The sequence below is a fragment of the Salvelinus fontinalis genome, chromosome 28, assembly GCF_029448725.1.
Source record: "Salvelinus fontinalis isolate EN_2023a chromosome 28, ASM2944872v1, whole genome shotgun sequence".
Lineage (NCBI taxonomy): Eukaryota > Metazoa > Chordata > Actinopteri > Salmoniformes > Salmonidae > Salvelinus > Salvelinus fontinalis.
In genome coordinates, this window is record NC_074692.1 from 24,837,777 (window position 1) to 24,856,761 (window position 18,985).

General features: G+C 41.7%; 1 protein-coding gene across 1 annotated transcript; it reads left to right on the top strand.

Moving 5' to 3' along the window:
- Nucleotides 1-148: 148 nt before the first annotated feature.
- On the top strand, nucleotides 149-10,786 carry cdc45 (CDC45 cell division cycle 45 homolog (S. cerevisiae)). The gene is made up of 18 exons (XM_055887276.1): nucleotides 149-330; nucleotides 548-607; nucleotides 715-807; nucleotides 923-1,060; nucleotides 1,968-2,117; nucleotides 2,660-2,718; nucleotides 3,268-3,316; nucleotides 4,881-4,942; nucleotides 5,048-5,098; nucleotides 5,241-5,360; nucleotides 5,879-6,010; nucleotides 6,237-6,335; nucleotides 6,869-7,030; nucleotides 8,435-8,573; nucleotides 9,548-9,631; nucleotides 9,790-9,908; nucleotides 10,034-10,110; nucleotides 10,385-10,786. Exons 1-18 carry the CDS (start codon nucleotides 280-282, stop codon nucleotides 10,447-10,449), a joined length of 1,710 nt encoding a protein of 569 aa, XP_055743251.1. The 5' UTR covers nucleotides 149-279; the 3' UTR covers nucleotides 10,450-10,786.
- Nucleotides 10,787-18,985: the final 8,199 nt, after the last annotated feature.

An 18,985-nucleotide genomic window follows, 5' to 3' on the forward strand; every position in this document is an offset into this window, starting at 1 on the left:
ATCCTAACACCAACATTCTATCCTTTGTGATTGTCTAAACGCGCTGACGCCTACCTGCATGCAATTTCTATTGGTCAGTTTTACACAACGCCTACAAAGTGGAGTTTTATTGGCTGTTTAACATTTGGCAGCTGAAGTGCGAATTGGCGCCATTTTTCCAACAAGGACAATTTGACCATACGACAGAAAAGCTCGTGGCTGCATTGAACAATAATAAAGTACACGTAAAGTTATTTTATATTTTTCTGTTTTTATACAACCTCACGAATATATTGGAAAATGTTTATTACGGACATAAGAAAGGAATTCTACGACGTTGTTGTCAACCAGGTAAGAACTTCTAACGCTACATTTAGTTTCCTGTTAACTAACGCGTTATCTAACCGCAGAGAGGGGTGAAAATAGGAATACCACCGACAATTTTTCAGTCAACTAACGTTCATTATTCGCCTGCTATTTTTGCTAAATAAAATAGGATGTTAACGCTAACGTTACTTTTACAAACTTCTGTGTCTTGACTATTGATCTGTTCCTCCATTACTTTCAGAGAGTTGCCCTCCTGGTGTCATCTGATATCGATGCACTCTGCGCCTGTAAGATATTACAGGTAAGTCAAGGGCCCTATCTTTTGCTGTCAAATAAGTTAACTGATCTGCTACATGTTTGTCTAATTCACATGTTTTCTTACTGCCTCTTTCACCCCCATCTACCCAGGCTCTGTTTCACTGTGACCAGGTCCAGTACACCTTGGTGCCAGTGACAGGTTGGCAAGACCTTGGTACTGCCTTCTTAGAGCACAAGGAGCAGGTAATGTGAAACACCTGTCCACACCTGAATACCCTGGAATTCACCTTAATGTGTCTAACAGGATTATGAAACTACAAACATCCATGAAGGTGTCTGTTATTTGCTCTCATTTCAGTTCCGCTATTTTGTCCTGATCAACTGTGGGGCCAATGTTGATCTCCTGGAGACACTTCAGCCAGAGGAAGACTCCATCTTCTTCATCTGTGACACACACAGACCTGTGGATGTAGTTAATGTCTACAATGACACCCAGGTGAGAAGTCAATGTCTATCCTAAATGACAGCCTTTTCCCTACATAGTGCAAAAGTAGCACACTATATGGGGAATAGGGTGCCATTTAGGACATAATCAATCAATAATTGTAATTGAGTGCGCTGGTCCATCACTAGCCCAGCTTCTAGACCAGTATTCCATTCTCGGTCTAACCTTATAAAACTAGCTCACTGTGTGACTTATTTACCAATCTTTGTCTGTGCCTGTTTGATGCTTTTCCCACGTCGGGAGATATATCCGTGGGTGGTTCTGATTCAGAATGCATCGCCACGCTATTCCCAGGAACGAATTAAATTATTAGATGCTACCACCCCCTCCAAATCAATACCAAATATGGATTTCAGTGTTTGCGCGCACACGCTCCATTTTACTTCCTGTCTGTCAGCATGGTGCCCGAATTGCGAGGCTGATTAGCTAGGACACACAGGTGTGCGTGCAACGCGAGAACACAACATGGAATCCATCTTTGGTTTTGATTTGGCAGGGGGTGGTAGCATCTAACAATTGAACTTAATAGTTTCTTATGCACTGCTCGTTCATGTAAAGGATAACATTTTAAGAAGGACTGTCTACCAACTATGGATATACATTCCAACATGGAACACGTGCTGCTACATAGGTAGTCATTTGATTGCGAGTTATCTCGAATGCATTCACTATACAATACAATTAAACCTCTTAAGTTCAATTATTAATAAAGAGGTCTAAGTTTGGGCTAGTTCTTCACAAGGGGCTGCTTCACTTTGGCAGCAGTTGGGTGACTTCAGAGGAGAAAAGTCCTTTAGGATACTGCCCTTGAGATGATAATGAGCACAGAAGTTGCTGTCCAGATGAAGAGCCAGTGTCAATCAGTGTTTTGAACTCAATCTCCCACAATCCACCCCAGGTGAAGCTGATGATAAAGCAGGATGATGACCTTGGAGTGCCATCCTATGATGATATCTTCCGCGATGAAGAGGAGGAAGGCGGGGATGACTCTGGGAATGAGAGTGACGGAGGCTCTGAGCCTTCTGGGAAACGGAGGCGATACGATGAGGTATGCTATGCTGTAGAGCTGAGACAATAAACCAAAAATTGACACTGACCACACCGATCACTTATTGCAGGCATTTTGAAGATATTGTTCATTACGATAAGTAGCCTATACTAAAGAAATGTAAAGTTTGATATGAAATAAGTTTGCTAATATGGGTGATTGTTAATGGGACAATTGATGACGACAACATCAAACTAGTAGTTTAAAGGATAATAAAATAAATGGTACATACTATTTTTATAAACTTAGCATTCTATTTGTTATCGCATCACTTAAATCCATATCTCGATAAATTGCCTTTTGTCCATATCGACCAGCTGTATTGATGCTACAAAAATTGATGATAAAAATTATATTGATCCCATCCCACCTCTACTTAACAACCCTTTGATCCAAGGTGGATACAATATTTCTGCTTCTTATTAATGTTTATTTTGCCCAGTGTAATTTGATTTGCATATGATTTCCACAAAAAGTAGACGAAGCCGATCAAGTTTGCAGTGATGTATTGTTATTTATACCAACATGTTCCCATGTTTTAGGGGGAAGTGGAGAGGAGGATTGAGCGACAGAGAGCAACGAGAGAGTGGGAGGCAAGGAGGTGAAGTTTCTCTAGAGTTTTAAAGCCCCCATGCAGTCTTTTGTAATTTAATATTTAAATCATCACTGTTTGGTTAATAAATCACTGTTTATTTATTGAAAATAACTCAAATATATTTTTGTATAATTTATTTCCCTGAACCTACTTTGGCCCTTGAAATGCTCTGTCTGATCGAGTGGGCGTTAACAGACACATTTGAAGATGTTTACATACACAGCCCTAATTGGCTGATAGGATGATCTAGAGCCCACCCCCTTACCCAGATGAACAGTCATTGACGCTTTATAATCAGATCACATTGTCATGATGTGGGCCAGAAGTTCCATCCCATCTGAACAGGCAGAATTTCCAGGCATAAAAAAAAGAGGGCTCTTACACAAAAAGGGCATTAACACCGAAATTGTGAAAATTATGATATTTTGATCTCATTGTGTGGCCTTTTAAAATAATAATAATAATTACAACAGGTAAATCATGTTTTTAACCACACTGCCCCGTTAAACGTTTAAACAGTCTTATGACATTGACTTTTGAAACGTTTCATTTCAGACGTGAGATCCTGTTTGACTATGAGCAATATGAATACCATGGGACTTCGGTGAGTATGGATTATATATTGGTTATGTTGAAACTTGCTGTCTGTGTGTGTGTGCGCACATACATACATACATACATACATACATACATACATACATTATTCTACAATGTAGAAATTGTAAAAATTAAGAAAAACCCTTGAATAAGTAGGCAAGTTCAAACTTTTGAACAGTTATATGTGTGTGTGTGTGTATGTTATATAAATAACATGGACTTTTCTAAGTGATCCCAAACTTTTTTCATTTATTTGTATTTATAAAAAATAAATCGGGGTCACTTAGAAATGTCCATGTTTTCCATGAAAACATACATGAAAGGAGTTGCAAAATGAATAGGAAATATAGTCAAGACGTTGACAAGGTTATAAAAAAATATTTTTAATTGAAATAATAATTGTGTCCTTCAAACTTTGCTTTCTTCAAAGAATCCTCCATTTGCAGCAATTACGGCATTGCAGACCCATTCTAGTTGTCAATTTGTTGAGGTAATCTGAAGAGATTTCACCCCATGCTTCCTGAAGCACCTCCCACAAGTTGGATTGGATTGATGGGCACTTCTTACGTACCATACAGTCAAGCACAGATGGCGTCAAGCATTTCTCCAGCATCTTTTCATTTTTTTAAGCTTATCACAAATGTTCTACTTTGTGATCCGAACACCTCAATCTTAGATTCGTCTGTCCATAACACTTTTTTCCAATCTTCCTCTGTCCAGTGTCTTTATTTTTTTGCCCATCTTAATCTTTTATTTTTATTGGCCAGTCTGAGATATGGGTTTTTCTTTGCAACTCTGCCTAGAAGGCCAGCATCCCGGAGTCGCCTCTTCATTGTTGACGTTGAGACTAGTGTTTGCGGGTACTATTTCATGAAACTGCCAGTTGAGGACTTGTGAGGTGTCTGTTTCTCAAACTAGACACTAATGTACTTGTCCTCTTTTTCAGTTGTGCCCCGGGGCCTCCCACTCCTCTTTCTATTCTGGTTAGAGCCCGTTTGCGCTGTTTTGTGAAGGGAGTAGTACCCCACGTTGTACGAGATCTTCAGTTTCTTGGCAATTTCTCGCATAGAATGGCCTTCATTTCTCAGAACAAGAATAGATTGATGATTTTCAGAAGAAAGGTCTTTGTTTCTGGCCATTTTGAGCCTGTAATCGAACCCACAAATGCTGATGCTTCAGATACTCAACTAGTCTAAAGAAGGCCAGTTTTATTGCTTCTTTAATCAGAACCACAGTTTTCAGCTGTGCTAACATAATTGCAAAAGGGTTTTCTAATGAACAATTAGCCTTTTAAAATGCTAAACTTGGATTAGCTAACACAATGTGCCATTGGAACACAGAAGTGATGGTTGCTGGTAATGGTCCTCTGTAAGTCTATGTAGATATTCCATTAAAAATCAGCCGTTTTCAGCTACAATAGTCATTTGCAACATTCACAATGTCTACACTGTATTTCTGATCAATTTTATGTTATTTTAATGGACAAAAAATGTTGCTTTTCTTTCAAAAACAAGGATATTTCTAAGTGACCCCAAACTTTTGAACGTGTGTGTGTATATGTATTTGTGCAGGCTGCAATGGTGATATTTGAGCTGGCATGGGTCCTGACTAAGGACACTAAAGATATGCTGTGGTAAGTGAATTTATCAATGTTTTTTGTAAAATTATATACATGTAATTTATTTGCATGTGCAAACTATGACACTACAATTTATATTAAACATTTGATGTTGGACAGGTGGGCCATCATTGGGCTGACTGACCAGTGGGTTCATGATAAAATCACTCAGTAAGAATATTTAACTCCAACTCTCTTCTATAACACTTCAAATCTGATGCAACATCTAGGATGCCTACAAAGTTTTTGAAAAATACAAAGCTCATGTCTTACACGAGCACTAACTTCCGTGTATTGTTCCTGTGCCTCCCAGTATGAAGTATGTAACAGACATCGCTACTCTGCAGCGCCACGTCTCACGTCACAACCACCGTAACGAGGATGAGGATAATTCTCTCTCTATCGACTGCATGAGGATCTCCTTCGAGTACGAGTATCCTTTATCTTCACTGGCCAAAGGACCAGGGGAGCTCAGACTTGTGCATGACAACTAGTTGAGACCTAACTTTTTGAGATCTTTGGTTCAGCTATTTTGTTGCTGTGGTGTTTTCTAGGGCTGCGACGATACCAGTATCGTGGCAAGGAAAGAAGACACGAGGTGGATTTAACTTTAGGAAAACAGCCCTAATGTTGGAAACAAACATAATTACGTTGTCATCCAGAGTCACATTTTGTTTATTTTCCAAGGTATAGCACACTAGTTTACGTACTGCAGGATTTTAAAGAAATTAAAAGGGAGGTTTTCATTTTTGCCCTGGTTTTGCCTCGATACTAACGAGTATCGCAATACTGGTATTGTCCCGGCCCTAGTTTTTTAATTTTGGTCCGACGTGTTATTAGTAAGCGTTGCCACATTCTTGTGGCTGTGTGTATGCTGTCCTGACTGTCACCCTCACGTCCCTCCCTGGCATGCCTTTCTCTGTGTGTTAACCCCTTGACACCCTGTCTCAGTCTGCGTCTGGCCCTGTACCAGCACTGGTCTCTGTTTGAGAGTATCTGTAACTCCTCTTACACCTCCTGCAACTTTAAGCTCTGGTCAATGCATGGCCAGAAGAAACTCCAGGAGTTCCTCGCTGACATGGGGTATGCTATCCCCAAGTTCTGACTGTCAATTAGAATAGGATCTCCATCAAATGATCACTTTAGGGACATGCGTGACTCGCATTCTTGAATATCAATTACTAATCAATTAGTTAATGTAAGCTACAATTAGTCTGTAGCCTCTGAAGGACAAATGTCACTTCATCAAAAGTGATGGGCAGCAGTTTGTTATTTTGATTTATTGATAACAATGGATTGTGTTGTCCAGCCTGCCCCTGAAGCAGGTGAAGCAGAAGTTCAACTCCATGGACATGTCAGTCAAAGAAAACCTGCGAGAAGTTATAGAAGAATCCTCCAACAAATACGGGTAAGAGTGTTTGTCTATTGCATAAATATATCTGTAATTATCTGTAATTATCAATCACTCTGTGTATATGATGAATAAAATATGCCCTTCTCCTAATATGCCCAATAGACTATTTTCCAGTACACGACACAATGATGTCACGCACAGATGCGCGCAACTCTTGGCCGCAGTAAGAAAGCCATTGCCATCTGCGCCCGTTCGACATAGCCTAGATTCACTTTTTTATTACTCCTGAACAAAATAACTGGTGTTCTTATCGCATACAATGTTTTGATTCTTACTTTAACAGTCGCTAAGATTCCATTTGTTTGCGATCTTTGGAAAATAACTGTTTTGGGTACAGCAGTTGTAGTGTGAAATGCACTCATAAGCAACATGTAAATAAGAGGCTTTTTTTTGCTGGCGTTCTAAATTATAAGAACTCCCACTTGTTCTGCCACTAACTTGCACGCATCGCCCTTGTGTGGCAATCTTTGTAAACACAGAAAAGGGTCTATAGCCCTCATTTAATGCTGTTTTTTCTGTCCCTTCAGTATGAAGGACATCCGTATCCAGACTTTCGGCATTCACTTTGGCTTCAAGAACCATTTCCTGGCCAGTGATATCGTGCACGCTGCTGCCGCCCTTCTGGAGAGCACTGAGAAGGACGACAGCCCCGGCGACAACTTTATCAAGGCCCTCGACTGCCTCTCCAGGTACATGCGCACACACACTCCCCATAAGAAAAGCCTTTGACTGCCTGTCCTGGTGGAGGAGGAGTACTGGACAATCCCAGAAAGCTGGGTTGTTCTCTTATTCCTTGTTGAGCTCATGATACAATGTATAATGATTCACAGATAGCACAGAGTCTTGGGACCTCACGCTGCTCGCCCCATGTGTGTATTCACTCGGGATCAAACGGGAGAGGGACTAGGGTTGGGCGATATTACGAGAAGGAACGTTTATCGATGACGATTGACAGCCATCGACGATTGACAACCTAGTGATGTGACAAATGATGGTTTAGCCCATTTGAACTTGACTGGCGCTGCGCCGTAGGCCTAAAGAACGAGGGTAGGACAGGGCAGCACACGAGTGACATTCAGAGTAATCTGCCTATTCCTGTTTGCTATAGCCTATTTCAATAAATAGCCTATGTTGTATAGGGCAGCAGAACGAAAGAGGAATGTAGGCTAGACAGAATTCCACCAAAGCAGCGCAAAATGTTCGTTCAGAAAATGTTGTTTCTAGCTCTGTCGGATGCATGGACGTTAAAGCTTAAACTTATTACGTTTTATAACTGACACTCCTTGACTATATTGTCTAGCTGTTAAAAAAAAAAAAACTTGCGCTATATTCCCTTCTCTCCATTCAATATGAATATGACCTTTGGGCTAGGCCAGGGGTTCTCAAACTTTTTGGGGCCGGGGACCACTTTTGTGATAGCAAATTCACCAGGAACCCTGTAATTTTTCATCATTGGTTGGATTTATAAAGCACCTTTCTACTAACCAGAAGTACTCAAAGCAATTGACATAGTAGGGGGAATCTCACCTCATCCACCACTAATGTGCGGCACCCACCAGGGTGATGCACAGCAACCATTTTCTGCCAGAATTCTCACCACACATCACCTATCAAGTGAGGAAGCCAATTAGGAATGAGGGGGATGATTAGGTGGCCATGATGGAATGGGGCCAGGTTAGGAATTTAGCCATGACACAGGGTTTAATACCCCTACACTTATGATAAGTGACATGGGATTTTTTTAATGACCACAGAGTCAGAACATCTGTTTAACGTCCTATCTGAAAGATTGCACTATACGCAGGGCAATATCCCCTTCACTGCCCTGTGGCATTGGAATCTCCTTAGACCGGAGGGAAGAGTGCCCCCTAGTCGTCGTCCCTCCCCCCAACACCACTTCCAGCAGCATCTGGTCTCCCATCCATTATGAGTACATAATCACGATAGGACAAAGGTTCGACCAACCCTAAGAGGGACCTATTTGAATTCTGTCCAATAGTAACACATTTTGGTTGCAAAAATTGCTACGGTGTGCACTAAGGAATACACCCCAGGTGTTGGAATGATCCCATCCTGTTTTCTTTTCTCTGTAGGAGTAACCTGGAGCGTCTCCATGGTGGCATTGATTTGGCTAAGAAGAAGCTGATGGCCATCCAACAGACTGTAGCCAGTTGCATCTGCACCAACCTCATACTGTCACAAGGACCCTTCCTCTACTGCTACCTTTTGGAGGTGTGTGTGTTATACAGTATACTGTTACCACTGTAATATCACGGTACCAAAATGTCATGATACTTATGATGGCAACATTTTAGAATACCATAGTACCACTTCATATGATACTACCGAATGTTTCGGCCCTACTGTTTAAGAAGCCAATGGCACCTGTTATAAAATGGCTATAAAGTCTATTTTACATTTTTGATAAATTCTGTAAAAAAAAAAAAGTTTAGCAACGGCAACTAATGTCTTGTCCAATAATGTCCACTTGACTTTCATGAGCATATCATGTGGCAGCAGTAATCAGCCTGCCGCATCCCCTATCAGTCCTCACTCGCCTGTTTCTCTCTGTTCGCTCTTCCTGCACATCTGTTCCTCCATCAGTTTAAATGTAATGTAGTCATGATGGTGAGGGGGAATGCTGTCCCTGATCTGTTTTTTTTTATCCTTATATTTGATGCATTGAAGCAACGCCTAATGTAAGCCGAAACTCTCTTTCTAGTCCTTACATTCAGTTTGGTGCATACCGATTTTAATATAGGGAGCAATGTGTTTGTAGGAGAGAGAGTGGTGTGTGTGTGCGCGTTTGGGGGAGAGAGAGTTAGTATGTGTGTTAATTGAAGAGTAAAGGTTTCATGCAGGGTTTTCCCCTTACTGCCATAATGACATGCAGATTATTATGCATGTATGTTCCTCCAGCCAAATCACAGGTAGGCCTTTGCAAATTTGAGCAAATCAGCCATTCTATGCAGTATACAGTGTGCAGTATACTGAAGTTGAGTAGAAATTTGAACATCAGTGTAAGTTTTTTGTTGTTGTTGTGTGTAACACATGTGCATAACATTTAGAAAACGGGAACAAGTGTCGTGGGATGGGGGGAACCGGACGCTAGGTCGGAATTGGCCTGGTATTGTTTGTAAAATGTTGGTATCGTCACAACACTAGTGTGTGGTATGTCCTCCCTATGACCCTCCATCTCTGTGCAGGGAACTCCTGATGTGAAGCTGTTCTCCAAACCAATGGCCTTGACCCTGCTCTGCAAGTACCTGCTCAAAGCCTTTGTACGCTCTGTGAGTAACTCAGTATTTCACTTACCCATTATCCAAGGCAATGTCTAGCTCTATTGCCCCTGGTCTTCAATTAGTTTCAAACAAAAATGACAGTGTTTTAGATGTTTGTTTATGGTTTTTTGCATCGTTCTTGCTTGTCTGCCTGTGCGTGTACATAGACGAGGAATAAGCGATGTAAGCTGCTGCCCTTGATCATAGCTGCTCCCATGGATGTGGAGAAGAGAACTGTCATCGTTCTAGGCATCCCACCTGAGTCTGAGACATCCGACAAGAAGAAGTGAGTTCATAAGTTGTGTGCCTGTCTCTGCAAGCACTTTAATGTTCTTTATGTTTTGGGAAAAACTAAAACAAATGCTAATTTTAATCTTCCTTTTGTTCTCGCTCTCTCCCCCTCTCCAATAGTTTCTTTGGCCGTGCGTTTGAGAAAGCAGCAGAGAGCACCAGCTCCAGAACTCTCCACGACCACTTCGACACCTCTAGTAAGTAAAATGTTATTGTAAATGTATATCTTTTCCACAAGAGGGCAGACATGACACACTACAGATGGGCCTTGTTTAGCAGTACACTGGTTTCGTACATATATTTCAGTACTTTATTTGGCTCTCATACAGGTGCTTTCTCAAGTCATTGTTACAGCTTTAATCATTACATCATCAAGTGTTAAAAAAAAACATTTCCCTCGCACCTGCTAGCCATAACAGCTCAAATTGAGCAATACACATGCTCGTACTTACCTGTCTTTTGCCTTTGCAGTCATTGAGCTAAAGATGGAGGACAGGACTAAGTTTCTGGATGCCCTCATCACCCTGCTGTCCTAAGGAGTGAACTAACTAAGACACACTGATGTATGGATAAAGTTCCTGAAATTGATATGTGAAATCTGTAGATGCTGGAAGAGACTATATGACATTACAACTAGGTTCATGCTCAATGTGATGGAGAAATCTCTATTTTGTGCTTTACCTGTTTTCGCCAATGACTCGTATTTTCAGTTCAGGACACTTTGTGATGCCTATATGTATATTGTACTGTTTCTTGTAAGTGTATTGGGAGGGTTTGGGTTTTTAATCTCATGTAAATACATTTTTCTGTTGTCTTTGTTTTTTGAATGTGTCATGTAACACATTTATTAAATGATATTTTATTGATGTATAATTATTGAAGTTACCATCTACTAAGAAAAGGAATGATACACTTGAAACCTTTAGTAGTAATAGGGGTATGTAATAACATTGAACTTTGGCGCAGAATGTGATATGGACCGTAGAAACTGTATGATGGCTTAACCATCTCCCTCAGTATACTGATCTGGAGCATAGGTTAATACAGACCTTGGCCCATATAGTACAGTATAAATACAATTTCTGGGATGGGTGGGATCCAAGTCCCTCTCTGTGGGCTAATTGAGCCCCATGTCTCAAATCAGTATGAGGTCATGACCCACAGAGAAGAGGGTTCTGGGGGTGTCACAGGAAAGGCTGATCTGCTCGCCATGGTGAAAGCGAAACGTGCCAGAAGGAACATTGCACTTACTGAGCTAGGGGAGGGGAACGGGATCCTCATAGCAGACGTGGTGTGTCTACTGTGTATATTATTTTATTGCCTTGAACACAAATGTGGATGTGTAACAATCTGACTTCCTGCTGATTGGATGTACAGTATTATTGTATGTTATCAACTAACTGGAAAATGGTCAGATAAATTTGCTATAAAGATAAAGCTCATACTGTTCACTGGTCTGGTGAGAGAGATCTAATGATGTATAGTTCTATTGTTTACTATTTCATATCTAAACACACCCCACCAGTTACTGGGTAGGTCCCGTTTATTTCTGAGTGATGTTATTACCCAAAGTGAGTTGATGGAGCCAAATTATTGTTTACTTTACTTGGAGTTTAGGAGATAATCTCTAGATTGTAAGAATTAGAATTTGGCCACTGGGATTTTGAACTTTGCAGCCAAAACGTCCCTGGTCTGGTTACGCTATTCCACTGTTCCTTTACATTGTGAACTTCTTATCAAGGAATGTTCTGGCATCTGATGATGTCCTGTCTGCCTTTTCACCAAAAGGCAGCATGGTTGTGCCCCATCTCAACCCCCAATATGACCCTCACCCCTAGTGCCTATACCCCAACCATACAGAGGTCACAACTTTTAGATGCCAGTGAAATGTGGAGAAATTGTGAATTTCAGGCTATTGTGGCGTCTGTCCCCCCCTGCTGGCATTTCTCTCAACCAAACCACTTCACCCCTCAAACCCCACCCTATTTTTCGGTCCCCTCTTTCACCTTTCCAACCCCAAGTGGTGGGGGGCCACTGGAATTTCTGCTGCTCTGCCCCGGAGGAATGCAACACTACCCCCTGGCCATGTCACAACTACACAAACACACTCACATGTGGAAGGAGAGGGGTAGCGTGTGGGACGGAGGGTATTAGAGAGCCTCACAGTCACACATGTTGCCTTTACTCCTTTGGGTTAAGCTACTTTGTTCACAGAAGGAGCCCAGTGACTACTTTACGCAAGAGCACTGTGTGAGTGTGTGTCACTGTGTCAATACAAGTATATCTCGTTATCTATTTGGACAGTACTGGATATTTGTTAATTAGTTAGAAAGATTTAGAGATTTGAAAGTTCTAGGGAAAACATTTTCCAACTTTCTTAATTTTACTTCATAATTAACAACTGCAACATCCTTCCAAACAAATCCACTTTCAGAGTGTAGGAAATGAGTTGTGATCTCTTCTACAGGTTACTCTAATAAGAAAATGTGGTCAATAAACAATGTTACAGTGGCTGTGAAGCATTCAGGCACATACATACAGCATGTCTCAAAGACTTCTTGCACAGTAACCCTCTTTCTATCTAAAGCCTTTTCACTTGTTTTCTTCCTCTCCCTAACAATCCCGGATTCCTGATAGGATTAGCCAGACTGGACGACCAGGAACAAAAGCCCACAGCTGACTCCCACTGTCTGACCCCTGTCTCACAGAGACGCTATGCTGAGGAGGGTGAGTGGGCTACACACACATACGTTGCCCTCCCCCAGTCATGCATTCCCTGTGCCATCATCAGTAGCTCCCCAAAACAGCAGCTGAGGTCTAAAGATGCCCCTCCCACTGTGACCTTTAACCCAAGTGACTGCTAACCTCTGTGACCTCTCACAGTTGTAGGGTCAGCCCATAGAATTAGAAATTAGAATACTAGGATCTCTATGGGTCAACCTCTGAAGCTGGCATTACTGTGTTCTTTCTAATAGCACGCTTGAAAAAGATTTCAGTAGAAATGTTCATGTGCAGTTTTCTTATTTTTTCATTGGTAGTGTAGCAATGAACCTGACTACAGTGTATGCATGTATTCTTTCCTGCCTAAAAATATAGATACCATCGAACTACAGACCACGTTGTGAACAAAGGACCTGCCACTGCTTTCTGAACGTCTAACCATATACCCACCGTCATGGATCTGTGACTATACCGAATGTGAAGACACACACTCATACACGCAGCATGAAGAGACCAGTGTCTCAGATGAGTGGGCAGCCTCATGGACGGCCAGACCTGGGGCAAATTAAAGCTTTTCATGAGAAGGGACTCACACTGCACTTCCTTTAAACCTCAGAGAGGGAAGGGCTTTTTTTTTTTACACTACCCTAGTTTCCAGGGACACCAGAGAGACAGAGGATGTCCAGCCCTGAGAGGTCTGAATCATGCTGTTTGTGCTACTTAGTACAAAGATCAACTTTGAGATTGATAGAATACGCTCACACACGCTAGAATTAGCTAAACACTAATTTCATCCGAAACAACTAGTTTGTTGTTTATTTTTCCAAAGCTGTTCTGTCGTTTGCAGAGCAAATCCACAGCAGTGCCTGGAATAGCAACACTGAGTTTCCTGCAAGACGCAATTAACGTCAAAACAATGCTCTCCTCAGGATCCTGTGTGTGCGTGGTGTAAATATGTGGGCCAACAGGCACAGCTGATACTAAAACCAACCTCATCCATTAATTACAAAGACCTTGGGTTGACTAGACTGGGTGGATAGAGAACCTCTGGCATGGCATACACTCACACGTAGGGGCAGCTTTTCTTAGGACACTAACTGTTTCTCTAAATTATGGGTTGTAGGTAATTCCTGGGTTATAGTTTGGTTTATTTGGTTGATCAATACAATCCCCCCTTTTAGCTGAAAAGTTAAGATGGCCATACAAGCAGAGAGAGACTGACAACAGTGTTTTCAGTGAGCCATGATATCCGTGATAAATAAGAAATGTCTCTTCATCTGTCTTTTGACATTCCACAACCTGCAGGCCCTCTCCTTCATCTCATCTTCATTTCCTTCATCTCAGCCTAGAGCTGTCATGCCTTCTTTTCGGCCCGGTCTGTGTGTGTGCATGGCATGTTGTTGATTTGATTTGATGTCAAGTCTGGAACATGTTTTGGATTTTTACACGCCTTGTGGTTTCTTGGATGTGTTATCCGTTCTGTGGCATGTTTGAGTAATTGAGGGGTTTGTTGTATTTGTGTTGTGGGCGGCCTGACATTGTATTGGTGCAATATACAGTAGGCAAAATGGTGTTTCGAATCTGTTCATCTATTCTGGATGATTGGTGGGGTGTAAAATGGGATAGAACTCTCAATCTCTTCACTATGTTAATATACAGTGCATTCGGAAAGTATTCAGACCCCTTCACTTTTCCCACATTTTGTTACGTTACAGCCTTATTCTAAAATGGCTTTAAAAAATATATACAGTACCAGTCAAAAGTTTGGACACCTACTCATTCAAGGGTTTTACTTTATTTTTTACTATTTTCTACATTGTAGAATAATAGTGAAGACACTAAAACTATGAAATAACACATATGGATTCATGTAGTAACCAAAAAATGTCAAGCGTGTGCAAAGCTGTCATCAAGGCAAAGGGTGGCTACTTAGAAGAATGTCAAATATATTTTTATTTGTTTAACACTTTATTGGTTACTACATGATTCCAGAAGTGTTATTTCATAGTGTTGATGTCTTCACTATTATTCTACAATGTAGAAAATAGTACAAATAAAGAAAAACCCTGGAATGAGGTGTGTCCAAACATTTGACTGGTACTGTATATCTCATCAATCTACACACAATACCCCATAATGACAAAGTGATAACAGGTTTTTAGAAATGTTCGCAAATGTATTAAAAATAAAAAACAGAAATAACTTACATAAGTATTCAGACCCTTTGCTATGAGACTTGAAATTGAGCTCAGGTGCATCCTGTTTCCATTGATCATCCTTAAGATGTTTCTACAACTTGATTGGAGTCGACCTGTGGTAAATTCAATTGATTGGACATGATTTGGAAAGGCACACACCTGTCTATTTAAGGTCCCACAGTTGACAGTGCATGTCAGAGCAAAAACCAAGCCATGAGGTCGAAGGAATTGTCCGTAGAGCTCCAAGACAGGATTGTGTCGAGGCACAGATCTGGGGAAGGGTACTAAAAAATGTCTGCAGCATTGAATTTTATTTCACCTTTATTTAACCAGGTAGGCCAGTTGGGAACAAGTTCTCATTTACAACTGTGACCTGGCCAAGATAAAGCAAAGCAGTGTGACCAAAAACAGCTTGAGAGGATCTGCAGAGAAGAATGGGAGAGTCTCCCCAAATACAAGTGTGCCAATCTTGTAGTGTCATACCCAAGAAGACTTGAGGCTGTAATCGCTGACAAATTTGCTTCAATAAAGTAATAAGTAAAGTTTTTTTTGCAAACATTTAATAAAAACAGTTTTTGCTTTGTCATTATGGGGTATTGTGTGTAGATTGATGAGGGAAAACATTTAATACATTTTAGAATAAGGATGTAACGGAACAATGTGGGAAAAGTGAAGAGGTCAGAATACTTTCCGAATGCACTGTATTTGATAACCTCCTCACTGGAAATGTAATTCTAGTTTAAAAGAACATGTTGCTCCATCTTGATGACAAAAGCAGGAGTGTCTTGGGTGGGATGTCAGTGGGAGTAGCCTCTGGTTTTGCTGACCAATTCCAAAATCAACTTCAACACAAACACTACTGCTTTAGGACGTTGTGGTGCAGGGAAGATGAGATTAATGATTTGGCATGAGCGACTTTGTGTGTGCACGCGCGCACATCTGTGTTTGTGCTCGAGCGCTAGCCAGTGGTGTGAGACAACAACCAAGGAGCATTTCATGTGTGATGGAGCAGTGTTTAAGCCCCCCTCTTCTCCCACACCCCACTTGTTCCTTCCTGTTCCGCTGTCCACTGGACAGGAAGTCTGTGCTACTGGGCCTTGACAAAGCTCTGAGTCATTCCACTGGCTTCAGCCTCAGGGGTCCACCACTGTCTAGCCATGCTGAATTATGAGACTTTCTTAAGTAGCCTATAGGTTTTTACCACTTCTTCTAACAAATATCTTATGTACTTGCTCATCACTTAAGAAAAAAAAATACAATTTGTCCTTTTATTGTAAGCATGGGAATGGAGTGACTGACTCTCACTGTCTTTTATTAGAGACTATCTGGGTCATCTATTGCTCTGTCTCTCTTTGGCTGCATTCCAAACACTTAAAAGACACTATCCTCAGCCCTCAAATTAAGTGGGCACTTCTGATGACGTATCATGACGTCTGACGAGTATACGCTTGCAGGGCAAGGGGCGAGGGAGGAAGGAATGATTTTTAAATGGGCCGCCCTTGCCTGGAAATTCGTCACTCATTCAACCCGCGATGATTGTTTTCAGCCACCGGTAGCGTGTGGGTACTTTATATGCGCTACAGTCAATTATGATTGCATGTCTACTTAAATCAACTATATAATTATTAATATACGCCTACTGTATGATAGCTAGCAAATGAATTAGCTAACGAACATTAGCCTGCCTAGCTGGAACTTCTGAAGAAGGAAAATGTTTTATTTCTCCAATTCCCAAAAGCTAACCAAACAAAAACATCATTACTTTTACGAGGCGTGTTTGTGCCATCATGTACATTAGTAGCACAATTTCTTTTTTTTCACCCCTTTTTCCATCCCTGCAACTTGCGTACGGACTCGGGAGAGGCGAAGTTCAAGAGCCGTGCGTTCTCTGAAACACAACCCAGCCAAGCCGCACTGCTTCTTGACAAAACGCCCGCTTAACCCAGACGCACCATTGTGTCGGAGGAAACATCGTACACCTGGTGACCTGCACCCGGCCCGCCACAGGAGTCGCTAGTGTGCGATGGGACAAGAACATCCCTACCGGCCAAACCCTCCCCTAACCCGGACGACGCTGGGCCAATTGTGTGCCGCCCCATGGGTCTCCCGGGCGCGGCCGGCTGCGACAGAGCCCGGACTCGAACCAGGATCTCTAGTGGAACAACTAGCACTGCGATGCGCCACTCGGGAGGCCTGAGTAGCACAATTTCTAACCTTTTTACATTCGTTTTTATTTGCACTTGTATGTTGACTTATCCATATTGACATTGAGGTTTTAAGTTTCGGCAGACTTTTCTTAGCGGGTGTGTTACGTTCCCCAGTTTCTGTGTTGTATTTGAGTGTGTGTGTTTCAGGAGATGGCTTCCTGGAAGCCTCCCCAACCAGCTGATTGGTCGACCCCAGGCTAATTGATGATTGGAGCTGACTCCGCCCCCTCGTCAAGAAGCAGCTGACTCTAATCACCATTGCCACCAGAAGATATAAAAGCCAGTGTTCTGTTCAGAAGGAAAGAGAAATGATTAGAGAGAGATTTTTTCTGGAGAATTTGATAGTGATAAAGTGTTGGTTGTTTCTCAAAGATATTTGGTATGTACTATGTAAGTTGCTGCTGAGGGAGCTGATTGGTTATGTCTGTTATGTGTTATAGGACGCACTGTTTTGATTATTGAAATTGTTTTTTTCTGTATCATTTGTTCCCAGCGGGGAAGGAGAATGCACTTTGGGAGTGCTTAGGCAAGAGGCCCGAGGGCATACATATAACCGTAGTATATTCAATGTCTAGGCACACTAGGTAAGACCTGGGCGGACCCCACCCTGTATTTTGGTTAGGGCACCAGGTGGTGTTAAGTTAGGTAAGTGGGTAGGCAGGTTAGATAGGAGAAGGGGAGCTTTGATATTAACTTTCTTTCCTTTGGTTCCGTCCAGCCCCTTTTCCCCATATTACCGTGTAGGAAATAAATCCTAGTAACGGTAAATTCTACCTTTGTCGTCCTTTCTTGCACCTACGGTCCATACCTCTTTCGCTTCACGGAGAGTTGAGTTCCCTCTTTTTAGAGGCGTGCGTAACAGGATGTACAATCATCGCGAATTTAATTATGGGGCCGAAGTAAACATAATTGTACACTCGCAAACTCGATAAAGAACGAGGACTGAGGTGCTTACGTTGCGAACTTCCATTGTTTGGCTAATCGTTTGGACCGACGTCCAAGATGATGAGGGGGATTCCCCCAAGGACATAAGGCGAGGGTAAGTGGATGAGGGTGTGTCTTTTATGAGTTTGAAACGCAGCTTTTGTCTGAATCACCTCGTTAAAGTAAATCACCTAACTTGTTATTTATCAAAAAATCTGACTGAGAGAAAGTACATTTGAAGTCGGAAGTTTACATACACTTAGGTTGGAGTCATTAACTCGTTTTTCAACCACTCCACAAATTTCTTGTTAACAAACTATAGTTTTGGCAAGTCGGTTAGGACATCTACTTTGTGCATGACATGGGAAAATCAAAAGAAATCAGCCAAGAACTCAGAAAAAAAATTGCAGACCTCCACAAGTCTGGTTCATCCTTGGGAGCAATATCCAAACGGGGTGGCAGCATCATGTTGTGAGTGTGCTTTGCTGCAGGAGGGACTGGTGCACTTCACAAAATAAATGGCATCATGAGGGACGAAAATTATGTGGATATATTGAAGCAACATCTCAAGACATCAGTCGGGAAGTTAAAGCTTGGTCGCAAATGGGTCTTCCAAATGGACAATGACCCCAAGCATACTTCCAAAGTTGTGGCAAAATGACTTAAAGACAAGATTCAAGGTATTGAAGTGGCCATCACAAAGCCCTGACCTCAATCCTATAGAAAATTTGTGACCAGAACTGAAAAAGCGTGTGTGAGCAAGGAGGCCGACAAACCTGTCTCAGTTACACCAGCTCTGTCTGGAGGATTGGGCCAAAAGTCACCCAACTTATTGTGGGAAGCTTGTGGAAGGCTACCTGAAACGTTTGACCCAAGTTAAACAATGGAAAGGCAATGCTACCAAATACTAACTGAGTGTATGTAAACTTCTGACCCACTGGGAATGTGATGAAAGAAATAAAAGCTGAAATAAATCACTCTCTCTACAATTATTCTGGCATTTCACATTCTTAAAATAAAGT